Genomic DNA, 15,130 nt, shown 5'->3' with positions numbered 1-15,130 from the left:
TGAAGGAGGCAGCTCATGAAGGGCTGGAAAAGAACTTCAGGCACTGATGGGTTACAGGGAAAACAGAATGGCAGATGCTCTGCCAGGAGGTTGTACATTCATGTGTTCTAGACCTGCTCCTTCTGAGCTGATGGGAGCTGAAATCAAGAGGAAAACCTTCTGTAGGTCCAGGAAGGAGAGAGCTGAAGGAAATAAAGTCTGCTTCCTGCAAAAATGTCTATAAATGCCCTTCCCCCAGCATATCTCACCTTCTCAGAGTGTCAGCTAAGTCCTCACTTCAAGCTGCAACCCTCCCCTTTGCTGCTCTTGGTTGTGATACTGCACTAAATAACACTCTCACACACCAGCAAAACTCTTCTTAGAAGTTTTGGGAAACCAGAGTTTCCCTGGTTCCAAATCATCTTCTGCAAGGGCTGACAGAAGCTGGGTCCTTCCCCCAGGAACATCACAGGATTCGAATCAATAACTAAAATAAAAGCATGAAATCCTCAAGACATGCATTGCCACTTCTCAAAGTGACCACATCCTGTTCAGGTAAAATCCACAGTGGTGCAGAGAAATTATACAGGGCTCTCAGCACCTCTTTAAAGCCTCTGAGTGAAACCCCAAGGACCTAAAATCTAAGCAGTTGCACTGTTTTGTTGTGTTTTAGGTCTGCTTCGGACTAACCATCCTCCTCTTAGCAGCAAAAATTATGTCCCAGGCTTGGAAAAGGCTTTCCCAGTGTTCACTTGCAAGTGGGAGTCAGCACTGGACACTTGGAGTGTCAGTGGGACAATGTGATTCAAGCTCATGCTGAGGCAGAAGATGTGCATTTGCACTCAGATCTTGGAAGGAAAATGAAGCAGCATTGTCAGAATATGCCTAATTATAAAACATTTCTAACGGGTTTTTGCTCTTGTATATCAGTAAGTTGTTATATATTATAAATGTGTCCTGACCAGGGTCCAGGCTATGAGGGAACATCATCATTTCTGCCTTGGAAATTCCAGATGGCTTCATTCCAAATTGCATTTGAGGGGCAGCAACGTGGGAAGTTGCCATGCCTCGAGTCTTTGTGATTTATTGGCCATTTTTTCCAATCTGCAGATTGGGAGTTTGCCCTGAGAGTCAATGCCCTCTTGCCAGGAAGGGTCACCCCTCTGGGGGCCAAAGCCAGGGAGACCTCAGAGGGCCAAGCAGACCAGAAGGGAAACATGTTCTTGGTCTGAGACCCTGCAGGCCACGTTCCAGGGCTGAGAGCGAACGCCTGCAGTTCACAAATGACAAGAATCAGTGATTGCTCTGCAAAGCCTACCCCACCCTTTGCCATGGCAACACCAACACACAAGTCCTCTCCTCCTGAAGGGACACAGCTCTGGTTGTCACCTCCCTGGGTAAGGCCTGAAACGTCCCTCAGGTGGACTCTCTTAGAGCCAGAACACAAGGATAAATATGTTTGCCCAGAACCAAGGCAGCAGCTCCACAAAATGTGCTTTTTCATTAACAGCCAGGCTTTGGCAAGTGTATTTGCTTTAATTACTGCCCCCACGTAAAGTGGAAGTGAAACAATTAAACCAGTTTGAAACCACACCGTTTGTTATTGGGAGGAAGTCCCTGCACGGGCAGCTTGCTGCTGATGAGATGGACCCTTTTCTGAATTAAGTTGAGGCAATAAAACCTAACACCCCAAATACAATGTAAATTAATCAAAACGGGGGGTTAACCCCACAGAACACGGCATTTGGAATACCTGGGGTGGCACAATAAAAACCTTATCAGCTATTTATAATTAGTGCAAACACAAATGTCAGGAGCTTCCCTGGTTCCAAATCGTCTTCTTCAAGTTTGCTGTTTGCTGAATATTGAGCTGAGTGTGGAAATGAACTCATAAAGGTTTGCTGCTCTTCTTCCTCCACAAAAGACCTTTGGGAATTGCTCCAGAGGGCACTAATGGAGCCAACCAGGCCACTGCTCGCTCCAGGTATTAAACAGATTATTGGAAGAATGCAACCAGAATTTTCTCTCACTTCCTCAGTGAGTGATCTAATTCTCTTCAAGATACAAAATCTTCTGGGGATAAATTAAAGGTGTTCTAGACCTGTTGTGGTGGCTCAGCAGTATCATATGGGATGTAAGTCATGCGTGGGGGGGAAGGATGACTTACAGTCCTGACTGGTTCCATATTATATGTTTATATTCATGAGGTTTGGGTTAAAAACTCTGAAAACAATACAGGCTTGTGTGCCATGCCCACAAAGGGTGCAGGTGTAGGCCAGGATAACCCTGCTCACACCTATCCTCTGACCATGCCCTGTTTCCCCAGGAGCCTTTAGGAGCACCCAAGGTGCCAGTGGAATTTACCCCTTCGCTCCAAAGTTCCCCTGCAGCTGGGCAGGCATGTAGTTAAATTATTCCTTGTGGGTAAAACCAACAAAACTCTTTCTGAATGGCAGAGAAAGCCTGAGAGAAAAGTACAAGCCCAGCATTAGAGGTTGCAGGGCAGAGGGAGAGACTTTCATAGCAGACTCGACCCAAACTCCTGCACCTGCCAAGTGTGCAGTTAAAAGTCTTTGGCTCAATTAAAACAATTAGTCCGTGGAATAGTTTTGCATAAACTCATAAAAAAACCAGTCACTTGCCAAGTTTAAGTTGCTCAAGAAGAAAATCATCTGGAATGCATAGCCCTCTCCCAAATGGAGCCCTTCTCCCCTGCACTGCCAGGAGTATTTCTGAGTTCAGGGAGGGAAGCGTTTCTTACCCGCCCCGGAACTCAGATTTCATCTGCTCCCTCCCCTGTTCTTGCTGTAGATGATGAAAGAGCCTTTTGCTGTGTTTTTCTTGCTCTCCAGTCACTTCCATGCATCTTTCTGCCATATTTTTCCCCACACAAACGCAGCTCTGAGATAAATCAACGTGTACAGTGATGGGAGAGCTTTAAAATCACTTTCCTCTGGCTGTGGACAGGTTTGCTTTGCTGTGCCCCACAATTCAGAGGACCTACCCTGCAGCACAGGTTACATGGAGAGCTCAGCACATCAAAAGCATTGCACATCTCAAGCCACATCCTCTCCTGCTGCCCTTCACCTGAGACAAGCCAGGCAAGGTGGCCTCACCCGTCCCTTCTCTGCAGCAAATCTGTCACTGCATGGGGTTAATAATCCTCGGAACCCACTTTTTAGGAAAACTTGCAAGAGATCTCAGGTGATCCCGAAGGCACTCCAAGAGCCCTGACCTCAGTGCCTGGCACAGGAAAAGGGGAAATTATCAGAGGTGGCAAACAGGACGTGGGGGACCTGCAGCAACTTGGGACAGCTCAGTAAGCGAGCCCAGGAGGAGATCTGGTGTCTCTGGATCCCGTTTGTCTCAGCAATCAGCCGGGCCATTTCTGCACTAGGAGAGGAGCAGCACAAGGGCAGAGCAGGCAGTGGGCAGGGCCGGGAGCCGGGGCAGTGACCTGGGATGCGTTGAGCGAGTTCCTCCTTCGGCCACAGCCTCCCAACGTGACTGCAAGGGGAGCTGCGAAGTGTCGCAGTTCCTCATCCCCGAACCGCAGGGGCCGCGGGGGAGCAGCAGCTCCGTGCAGGCTGGGGCGGGAGCAGCTCCCCGGCAGCTCCCGGGGTGATGGGAACACTCAGCTCATCAGTTCAGGGCTCGTGGCCTGGCCAGGAGAGCGGGTCCACGTGTGCACCGCAGCAAATCTCCAGCTGGGCGATTTCTGCACTCTCACTGCACAATATTTAGGGCTCCGCAAATCAAAGGAGGTTGTGGTGCACTAAATGTATCCTGAGTGAGGCCCGAGTTACTTTTGCTACGGATCTGAAGAGGTGGAGGGGAAAAACCTGTCTTATTCCTGCCATACCTCCCAAATTTTGTGCTTTCAACGCTCATGCTTTCTCCTTTCCTTCCCAACATCCACCCTTTCATTCCCTCTCTCTTTCCTCTTTCCATTTTCTCTTCCCGCCCATCTCCTTCCCTCCCCCTTCTTTTGAGACCCTTCCAAACCGTGCACTTGTCACAAGCTGCAATCTAAGGGAGAAAGTTTCAGTTCCTGCCAGTTTGCAGCATTTTTTCTACCCAGGTCAGCAAAAGAGAAAAAAAAAAAAAAAAAAAAGAAAAAAAAAAAGACACACCAAAAAAAGAGCACTTTTAAGACGAAATGACACCCCACCCAGGCGATAGGCATCTTCTTTCGAAATCCTCCAACCCAAACACACCCACAGCGTCTCTTGCTTCAAGGCTCCTCTGTTCAAACTGCTTCTGTTCCACAGCGCTCCCTCCAGAAGAGCCCGTAAGATTTGCAGCAGGGTCCCCCAAAGCCAGAAAGCCCCTCCCGGTGCTGCCCGGGCTTTGAGAAGCACCTCAAGGGGCTTGGAAAGGCTTGGTTTATCTTTCCAGAGGCTGGAGGACCGGCCGGTGGGACGCGGAGCGGGGGAAGGAGGGGAAACCGCTCTCCAAGCCCCGGCAGCGTCCCCGGTTGCTCAAGGCCACCAGAGGTTGGTTATGTTGGTGGTTTATTTGCCACACACTCAGCTTCCCTTTCCCGCTGCCTCTCCCCAAGCCAGGGGGATGTTTCTCTTCAAACTCCCCGCCAAAAAAACAACAATAACAAAAAAAATATAACTGCTGGAGCAAAGGCAGGGGCGACCACCCGAGCCAGCTGAGCCTTCCCGTCAGGGCCGGGGGCACATCGGGGCAGCTCCGAGCCCCGGGGAGGGGGCTGTCACTGCCCTCCCGGAGCCAGGCACGTCCCCGGGACCCCTTCTCGCCCCCCCGGGCGGGGACGAGGGGGTTGCGAACCCCCCGAGCACCGGGCAGAGCCCCGAGACGCGGCGGCGGCCGACGGGGAGGAGGAGGAGGAGGAGGAGGAGGAGAACCCGGCCGGAGCCAGCCCCAGCCCCGCGCCCCTTCCCGGCTCCCCAGGCTGCAGGAGACCCCCGTGCCGTCCTGCCCCCCTTACCTTAATAGTGCCGTCCATCTAGAATAACTTCCAGTCGGGACCAGCAATATTCCACACATTGACCCGGTTTAGCCTGCGACCGACGCCTCCTGAAGTTTTTTATCCTTCTCCCTCTTTTCGCTCTTCTCGCTGCCCTTCCAGCGGTTTTGCTGCTCTCTCCGTACCCCCTCTCCCCCTCTCTCCCTCCCTTCCTCCCTCTCTCTCTGTCTCTCTCTTTTTTTAACTTTGGTTGTTGCAGCAGAGCGAAAAAGAGACAGTTAACCGGATGAAACGTTTTTTTCTGCTAATTTTGGGAAGTGAAGTCACTCGAGGAGGAAACTTTCGTCTCTCCGCTGGTCCTGCCTTCTTGTTGAAAATATATATATTTTACATACAGGATATTTGCTCCATTTAGATAAGAAGGGGCAGAACAATGGGTACCTCTGTCACAGCTCTTGTTTGTCGCTGGGGCGGCCAGTCTAGCGCAGCCCTTGCCTTGCACCCCAGCCCGTCTTAGCCAGCGCCGTGTGTCATCCCACAGTTTAGTTTAACGTGGGTTTTTGCCATTTTTTTTTTCTTTTTGGCTGGAGCAGCCTCAGCCTGACTCACTGAATTTCCGTCTCTTCCCACAGATTTTTTTATTAATGCGTTTTCCAGTCACCGGCAAAAATTAAGGGGAGAAAAACCGTAAATACGATTCGGTCGCGGGGGGCAGGGGGAGAAAAGAAAAAAAAGACCCCATATTTAAAGCACACTTCTTCTCTCCCCCTCCTTCACGCCTCCCAGCAAGGAGCGTGAGACGAGGGTCCGGTCCCTGCCAGAAATGAGCGGTAAGTGCAATAATGTAAGACAGACAGACGACTCCAGCAATTAACCCAGGCTGGGAGCGGGGCTGCGGGGAAGCGGAGGCTTTTTGCCACTTTCGCCCCTTCCCCTCACTCCCACTCGTCTCGAGGGGTGGGATGTCGGGCTCTGAGGGGGAGCCACCGGGATGGATGGGTGTCCAGCCATCTCTTGCAGGGACTGGGAATCCTTTCCCGCTCACAGTGCGAGCCTCTCGCTGAGCTGTTAAAACCTCTCTCAAACGAGAGGAGGGAAACCCACTTTGCAAGCTAAAAATGACAACAATTCGCAGTGATGGTCAGACCAGCTGAAATTTCCCTTCCCGTGCCGCGTCCTAACGGGCACCGCGCACAAAAAAAACCCTCAACCACCAGCCTTTCAATCTCGTTTCGGACCTGGCGAGCCCCTGGCGTGCAATTCGCCCTCTCATTCAAACGGCAGCGACCAGCAGAGAAGAAAACGCGCTTTTCCTTTTTCCGGGAAAAGCTGCAAGCTTCCGAAGGAGCCGAGGGAAGGAGACAATACCCGCCTGTGCGGCTCCCCCGCTTCCCCCCTCCCTCGCAAAAATAAGCAGCAGCGGAACACATCACGCAACACTCGGGGCTCCTTTCGGCCCCACTTCTGCAAACGCCGCAGAGGGAAAGAGCAGAGGGGGGGAATAAAAGGAGGGGAAGCCAAGGAAGAAAAGTGTCAAGGCAGGAGGACTCTCCTGTACGTCGGTGGGAAGGATGGATTACCTTGTCCAGTGTCAGTTGTGTCCAGGCTTTTTGTTGCCCCCTGCCTTTAGTCCAGCCACGGGGAGGGGGGCTGGGGGTTGGGGGAAATCAAAATGATATCCAAAGTTGTCCTGCACCCGCCCCTTCCAAAGGGGAAACGCAATAATGCCACTAGTGTTTCTACTCGGCTGCGGCAGAGATGCCTTATTAATACTTTATTTCTGCAAGCCCGAGGCTGGCAGGAGAGAGCTGCAGATCCCCCTTGCCCCTCCCTCCCCCTCCTCCCCCTCCTCCGAAATTAGCCTCATCAATTCAGCTACAATTTTGGAGTTCAGATGCAGACACGGGGCTGAACGTGACCAGACCTGGAGGTTCTGGGCTCGCTGCTTGCCAGCGATTGAGGCCGCCCGCAGCCGGGAGGTGAAGGGGGGGGAGCGGAGGGACAGCCCGGCCGCCTCCCCTCTCCCCACACTCCCGGCCCCCCCTGTCTGCTCCACAATCCAGGGGTCTGCGCCGGGGTCCCCGGAGAGCTGCACATCTGGATGCTGCTAGCGGGGTCAGGTCCCCCCTTGCCTAGGGCCACAAGAACCGGAGTTCAATTAAAAGAGATCGCGGTTAACCCTTCGCTTTCCTCATCGCTCTTGCCTTTTCCCTGCCCTCCGTCCCGGCTCCCCCCCTCCGGCAATGTTCTCTCCCCGCTCCCCCTCGGCGTTACCACATGGCAGGAGGCTGAAGGGACCAGAAAAGCGGGAGGTTAAAGGGAAGAGTGAAACGCATCCTTTCAAACCCCAAATGGTTTCCTCTCTAGACAACACTCCCCACCAGCCCCGAAAAGCAACGAGGGTGGGGGGTGAGGGAGAGGACAGGCTGAGGACCTGAACCGCGAAAGGAAAGGGGAAAAAATCCCGTGGTAAGAGCCTCTGTCACCCACGGACCCCACAGGGCACTTCGGGTTTAGGCTGTGGGACCGACAGTGGGCAGAAACCACCTGAAAATGTGCCCAGCTCACGGGAGAGGAGCCCAGCCCTCCCCAGACAGCCTTTGGCCGGCGCCGGGTGAGGGGACAAACAAACCCGGCCCCCACCGCGCATCCCCAGCGCTGCCAAGGCGGGGAGGTGCCAAACAGACCCCCCTCCTTCCCACCTGGAGATATTTTAGGAACCCGGTTCTGCGTTTTGTGGTCGGACGGGCACCGTGACCCTCAGGGGTTTATTTTGCGTGTCTGGGGATGGTTCCAAACGGACCGGGTCAGGGCTCTTGTTAGATCGGGTCCGGCGGGGATGATCCTGCCTTACCTCGTGGGTTTGGGCTAAAACAACATTTGCGAAAATCCAAGAGATAAAATGACGGGTGAAGTTGTTAAACGCTGTCGCAGACAAGCCGAACAATCTATTCTTTTCCTCCCAAATAACGTAACAATAGAAGCTTTGCTTCACTGGGGTTTTGTTTGGTTGGGTTTTTTCTCCCCTCCTTTACCTCCCTCCAAAAAACCCACCCCTGAAGTTACCTCAAACTCTTTGAATAAGGCTGGAATATTCACAACCTCTGAATCATCCCAGGTGATTGTGCGGTGACTTTGGGTATTTTTTCTGTTATTTCACTGAGTGTTTCACGGTGTTTAAACGAGAAGGGAGCAAAGCCCGGCAGAGAAAGCCGCGCGCGGGGCTGAGCGATGTGCGCGACTTTTAATCTGTTGCTCGACGTTTGGATGCACATGTACATACAGCAAAGGAATTATCATCTGTTTAATGTGGTTACCACCAGACATCTGGAAAATCATTTGATCTTGGCAACCGCGGAAGATTTCAAATGCTTACACTGGGACAGGCTGGTAGAAATCAGTTACTCAATTCAATTATTGGGAGTATGATTTTTTTTTCACTGCGCTTATGAATGAAACGAAATTCTCGAGCTTTTAATGAGTTCAGTATTGATCTCAAGAGCTTGGCATGTCCCCACCTCCCTCCTCGTCTTGATTATTGGGTTACACCGGCTGCAGCCTCACCCGGAGAAGGGGAAAACGCCGATTTTGGGCGATCCGACCGAAATGATTTAGGACACTCTGGGGGGATTGGGCCCGTCACTGATTCACGTGCAGTACCAAAAGAATTAACCTCTCAGTGTAGTTCCATGCCGGGGACTACAGGACTTCGCGGGGCTGCAGAACCCCAAAGATAACGGATTTTCTGCCTGGAATTCCCACGGGATTAGCGGGCATCACTTCGCAATTAAAACCGTCGAGTTATTCCATAGGAATAAACATCATGGAAACCTTCCCCAGACTCAGTCACAGGTTAGAAATAGGATTTTCAAAGCATGGGAGAGGGGATTTGGCTTCTATCACCCCATCTGACCCCAACAGCATCAGCTGAGCTCTCCTTCACGTCAGCCTGGGGTCGCTGTGAACTCACGTGGTGAACAGAGGAGGGAGCCCCAAAAAACCCGGCAGCCACGCCCTGGCTTTGTCGCTAGAAAGTGGCTCATTTTCAATTAACTGAGACAAAGTGTCCTCTTTGTTGTAACCAACTTCTCTATACACGTAGCTTGTGCTATATATTATATATATTATACCTCGTGCTAGCGATATTGTGTGTATATATATATATATTCCTATATATTCCTTTCTCTATAAACATGTTCACAACGTTTCCCATCATTCTGTACTCGCAGAAGGCCAGGGTTTATCCCACTCCAGCCTTTGCCAGAGGGGAAAATCTCCACCAGCCTCAGTGAACGCTTGGAATCTCTGGGTCTGCCTTTCCTCTGGCACCGACTCGGTCGCAGAATGAAAAAAGCGACTCGTTGTGTTTATTTTCTAAACCCACAACCCTACAAGCAAAAAAACCCAAACTGCAGCCCTGGGATTTGATCCCCAGAAACGAATCCCAGTTCTGAACTAAACTAATTGGGCAAAGCTCTGCTTTTTAGCTCCGGCAATAAAAAGGAATCAGTGGAGTGTTGCAGCCCCACGGCTGAAGGATCGGGTCCCTCCTCCCTCCAGGAACAGCCTGTGAGATTTGGGAGCTTGAAGGAGGAAAAGTTATTCCCTGCTAATCGGTGCTAAGTAAAGCATAATGTCTTAAAAGCCGCGTGGAGAAGATGCAGTAGCTTTGAAGCTGCATCGCAATTAGGAGGAGAGCGGGGTGAGCAGTGTCCTGGCTGCTTTTATTTGAGCTCCATGTCCCAATAAAACCACCCCCGCCCTCCCTTCCTCCCCCACCCCGCAATTATTGGAGAGCTAAGGCACAAAACCCAAAAATACTGAAGGCCAGAAAAACAGACTGCAGTGCACTAGCTCCAAACGTCTGGCCCCTCGCTTGAGGCCATAATTAATTTGAGATTTATTTTTATTGGAGAACCCAGTCTCGTCTGACCTTAGCCAAACAAGGCTGCAGCGAGACCCTTGATGCGCTTGAATGGAACAGAATATTTCTCTCTAACTTCTCTTCAGGCGTCCGTGCCTGCTTTGAATTTGTTCCTCAGACTCCATATATTTGGAGATTTACAGGAAAGATTTAAAGCATTTTTTTCCCCTAGCATTTACTCTCTTTTTTTTTTTCTTCCCTTTTCGCTCCCCTTTCCCTCCACACCTCCTCTCCTTCTAAACACAAGAGCATAGGAAAGGCTGGAATACAAAATTCCCTGGATCCAGCATACTGGAGGGGGGCGTTTTTCTATAAATTGTGAAAGAATGGAGCCATTAGAAGGTCGCAGGGCTGGGGAGGGGGTTGGTTGCTGCTCTCTAAACGCGAGGGTCACTGGAAAAAGCTCGTCCCTTGTGCCCGAGGGTCTGGTTTATTTTAGAAAGCTCCAACATGCCACATTTCCAGGAGGCAAACAGCTTCTCTCCCACCTTCTCGACCTAAATTCCAACCGTGTCTTGAAGGTAAAGCGGGAAGGGAACAACAACAACAACAGCCCTTCCCCACGCAGCTCTGAGGCTGAGCACGGGGAAAAGTCAGGACACCGGGAAATGGGAAGGGATCTTTCTCCGTAAAATAGAGAGGTAGGTGCAAACAAGAACCAAACCCTTAAGCACCAACTTGTCACAAGGCATTAATCGACGACTTGCTAAAGTCTAACAATTTAGCAGCGTTTCTTTCCCAAGAAATGAGCGTCCGAAAGAGAACGGCTCGGCGTCTACGTAATTAATCACCACGAGGTGTGAGAACGACGTGGGAGTTCACAGCAGCTTCTGCCGACGGAGCTACTGCCGCTCCCCGCTTCCCTGGAGGTGCCTGGACCCGCCGTGCCGAGCCCGAGCTGGATGGACTGAAACCCCGCGGGACGGCAGGAATCGAGGGCAGGAATGCGGGGGATAAATAAAAAGGAAAAAAAAAAAAAAAAGAAGAGATAGAAATGGATAAAGAGCTGGAGGATACGCTCAGTAGGAACATCACTACCCGATAAAACAGTCCACGGAAGCTTTGATTTTGCCTTCCCTGCCAGGTTCTCCAGCTGCCCAGGTTTCCTCCTGCTCCACCCGCGCATCCCTGAGCACCTGCGGGCCGAGCTCGCACAGCTCCCTCCTCGCTCGCTTTCTCAGCATCATCCCCACTGCGAAACAAGTGAAATCCCAGGATATCCTTTCCCTGCAACCTGTCCTCCAGCAGCCTGTGCTGGTGTTCAGCGGGGAGGAGGACGTGTCCGTGCCGGGCTTTGGCAGTGCCCTTCGCGTCGCCCGCTCCAAAGAAAACCTCCCTGTTTTGTCCTTAAAAAAGAATTACCCTCCCCTCTCTCTCTTTCTGGCTTCTGTAAACTTTCCAGGCCGACTGAGAGCAAGAACAAACCCAATATTGTTTCCAGCCACGCAGCCCATTTTGCCTCCATGAATATGCTTCTTTGTACGGCCCCACAAACGTTATGGTTGCGTTAAACCCATTCCCAAAGCGAGAACCCCGCGCTCGCACAGAGGTGGAAAATCCATCCTCATGCCCTTTTCCAAGGGCTGCTCTGGAGACCACTCTCCTCAAAAGCTTCGGAATATCATCTGGCCCAGGAAAGGAGGGGGGAAAGCAGGGATGATGCCGGGACACCGGGAACATCGCCACCCTCTGCTTTGCCTCCTGCTCGGGACCAGGGGGTTCACCTGGCCAGTCTTGCCTCAACCTGGCACGGCTGCCTGGGGAGGGGACTCTGGGGGAAGGAAGAGAGCTCCAGGGGAAGGAAAAGGGCTCCAGGGCAAGGAAAAGGGCTCTAGGGCAAGGAAAAGGGCTCTAGGGGAAGGAAAAGGGCTCCAGGGCAAGGAAAAGAGCTCCAGGGCAAGGAAAAGGGCTCTAGGGAAGGAAAAGGGCTCCAGGAGAAGAAAAGAGCTCTAGGGCAAGGGAAAAAGCTCCAGGGCAAGGAAAAGGGCTCTAGGGGAAGGAAAAGAGCTCAAGGGGAAGGAAAAGAGCTCCAGGGCAAGGGAAAGAGCTCTAGGGGAAGGAAAAGGGCTCTAGGGGAAGGAAAAGGGCTCCAGGAGAAGAAAAGAGCTCTAGGGGAAGGAAAAGAGCCCTAGGGGAAGGAAAAGAGCTCTAGGGGAAGGAAAAGGACTCAAGGAGAAGGAAAAGGGCTCTAGGGGAAGGAAAGGGGCTCCAGAAGAAGGAAAGGGACTCCGGGAGAAGGAAAAGAGCTCCAGGAGCAAGAAGGGAGGTTCCTCCCGGCCCCGGGAGGTTTCACCCCGGGATGCCTCGGGGAGGGCAGGGCAGGGCAGTGGCTGCGCCTCCAAGCAGGGGAAGCGAAAGCAGAAGCGCTGAGTGTGCGAGGACAGGGGAGATAAAAGGGGAGATCAGCGCTGGGACGTTGCCGAAGGGCAGAAGAAAGGCGAGAGTGAATTATGCACCCTCTAAAAATTGTTCCTGTGCCGCCTTTCCACACATCCCAAACCACAGACTGGTGGTGCAGGAGGGGAGCAGGGTCTGCTGTGGCCTGGAGTAGCTTGTGGCAATGGTAATAATTAAAAAATCAGTATTCAGAGGTCATGTTGCTTTGCTTATAGCCCTAATTCTTTCCATATCCCTACAGTCAGGATTCCAGTGCTGTCTTCTTTTAAAATTTAATTTCCCAATTATATTACATGTTCCATTCTCTAAAGTCAAATGCTCGTGTTTAGATGAGATTAGCACCCTCTGATATACTGTAAATTATTAAGTACTTGCAGATCACTAAGTCCCTAATGGTATGAGGGATATAAATACTTGAACACTTGTGCAGGATAAGCCAGTAAGGATCAAAATTAGTTTTCATCTTTATGAATTCCCACCCCTCCACTGCAGCAGGGCCCATACAAGAAGTGTGAGAGAGAAGGTTGGGCAGGAGGCTGTGTAGGATCTGTTATCAGGGCTTTGGGTGCATCCTACGTGGTTGTGATGTAACCCAAGCTTACAACACTTGAGAGGCTGAGCTTCAACCAGTGTGACTCCCCTTGTTGAAACGCCACCCTTAAAACAAACCATTTTAAACATGAAATCCTCCTCTCCCCCCTCCAGCTTCCTCACCTCACCTCACCTCACCCCTCCAAGCCACGACAAGAACAGTGGGACCTGAAGGTCTCCTGAGGGTTCTCAGGGACTGTTTGGCCCCCCAGGGGTGTGACAGGGAATTTGTTCCTCCTGGGAGCTCCTGGGGAACACCCTGTGTGACCTCCCCCCGGGGTACAACATACAGAGACAAGGCATTTTTCTGTACAAGGCACAGAATAAACCTAAAGTTGATTCACATTATGCATTTGTTGAAGACATCAATCCAAATGTTGGGTTTTTTTCTGATAGGGGTAACATTTACAAAAAAGTAATAAATAAAATACTGCTCCCTCCCATAGGACAAAGAAATAAATTCTTCTGGGGAAGGAATGACATGAAAGAAAATAACAACAGCAACAGTAAGAATCATCATCATCATCATCATCATCATCTGGGAAGAGGGAGGAACTGGGATTCAACCTTCTACTTTTCAAACTTCCTGCTCACCACAGCTTGGGAAGTCCTAAAAGTGTGGGGAGGCAGGAAAGACAAGTCTGAACAGCACCTTGTTCTTACACAGCAGCTGCATCTACACTTTTAAGCTGGAGAAGTGGAGGAATGGAGAGTTGAAGTGTCTTTCTTAGGAACACCAAGCCCACTCCACCAGGGCTTGGATGCACAGCAGTGTTTCCCAGCTATCTGCCTGGAACATCAGTCAATCCCAACTCTTCTACAAATACCCAGGCACTGTCAGGACCTCTCTGTTGGCTCTGGGTGTGTCTGAGTCAGTGGAAACTGCCACCAAGCTCAGAGGGGCCAGACTGACCTAATGCACGTGTTTCAGGTTCTGACTTCCCTGAATTTAACCCCTTCCCACTTTTATGAACAACCTGACTGCTCTGAGCGAGCTTCTCAGGTCCCATCATGTCCCACTGGTGCTGAGTTGCCCAACCAGACTTTTCAGAGTCAATGGGAGACATTTTCCTTGTGTTCAGAAGATTTTGGATCAGACTCCTGTGAAAATCCTGTCCATTTTTCTTTAAGCACAGGGGACAAATCATTTCCCCAGCGAGGCTGGTGTGAAAGAAGCTTTACAGACAGAACACCAGAGACAAAACCCTTGCTCAAAATAACAGCAGTGAAGATGAAGGGCTGGAATCAAAGGCTCACACAGCTCCCTCATCCCTCCAACTGACACACTGGATAAATCCTGTTCTGCCTGAGGAGCTTTTCCTGCTGGATCAAGCACATGCTCATGCCAAGAGGGCTTTGTCCAAGCCCTCTGCCTGCAGGATTGCTCTTAAAGACAAGGCTATCCCGACCCAGTTAGGGACAGGCTCACTCAATCCCCCTGGAATGTTAAATTATTTAGGCCTGGATCTTGGTTCCACTTAATTCAAAAGGAATTTTGCTACTAACAGGAGCAGCAGCTGGATCTGCCTCCCAACAAAGGGCAGTGATGCCAGACTATGGGATGTCACAGGGCCTTCATCTCTTCATTGTAAACAGAGCAGCTCAGATCACTGCCCACAGACAGCAGCTCCAAAGAGAATTCCTGCTAAAGCCAGGCCCACACTGGGCACCAGCTTTCCCTGCTTGAGCTGGGAGGGAATTTCACTTCCCAAGACCTGAATTTCATTTGTTTTCCACTGAGATTCTGTTTTTGCAGAGTCTGGTCTGAAGCAAAACGAAGTCACCAACATCCCCTGAAATACTGAGCTGGGAGTGGGATTTGGGGGGATATCAACCAAATGGGAGACCTGGACCATTCCTGGTTGGATTTGTTCTGGAAACCTGGTCCATTGAGCTGCACAAGCTCAGCCAGTCAGGAGATACAAGCAGTGCCACACGACCTGGGAGTCATCCCACCAAACATGAGTGCAGCTGATGCTCCTAACAAGCTGCCCAAAATGAGCCATAACCTGGGGATTACACACAGAAATCATTCCGTGGATCATTCCCAATAGTATGGATGTACAGGAAAATCCCACTTGAGGCCTGGATCCTTGACTAAGGGAAAGCAAAAAAAAAAAAAAAAAACAACCAGAGAGACCAAATTCCTGTAATAAATTATTCATTACAAATTATCCACCCAGCTCTAGTTAACACCCTTCTGTGTTTCTTCAGGGAGAGAAGAGCTTGTGTTTTAGATTTTCCCTAAGTGCTGTTGCATGCAGGGTTTGCCTTAAACGTGTAACCCAGATGTCCCAGAC

General features: G+C 51.0%; 2 protein-coding genes across 3 annotated transcripts in view; both read right to left on the bottom strand.

The window, feature by feature from the left end:
* Positions 1 to 15,130, bottom strand: part of ST3GAL4 (ST3 beta-galactoside alpha-2,3-sialyltransferase 4) — a 1,214,471-nt gene that overhangs the window by 522,200 nt on the left and 677,141 nt on the right. The window lies entirely within an intron of this gene.
* The window catches only part of FLI1 (Fli-1 proto-oncogene, ETS transcription factor), an 84,337-nt gene that overhangs the window by 66,033 nt on the left and 3,174 nt on the right, over positions 1 to 15,130 (bottom strand). Inside the window, exon 1 of one of the 2 annotated variants that reach the window (XM_050323050.1) lies at positions 4,940 to 5,186. The exons of the other annotated variant lie outside the window; for it this stretch is intronic. Coding sequence (XP_050179007.1) covers positions 4,940 to 4,957 — 18 coding nt within the window. The 5' untranslated portion in view covers positions 4,958 to 5,186. Of the gene's footprint in view, positions 1 to 4,939; positions 5,187 to 15,130 lie in introns of those variants that run through there. 2 annotated transcript variants of the gene reach the window in all.

The sequence above is a fragment of the Myiozetetes cayanensis genome, unplaced genomic scaffold, assembly GCF_022539395.1.
Source record: "Myiozetetes cayanensis isolate MyiCay16 unplaced genomic scaffold, myiCay2020 scf29, whole genome shotgun sequence".
Taxonomy (NCBI): domain Eukaryota; kingdom Metazoa; phylum Chordata; class Aves; order Passeriformes; family Tyrannidae; genus Myiozetetes; species Myiozetetes cayanensis.
This window is presented reverse-complemented; position numbering and strand designations above follow the sequence as displayed.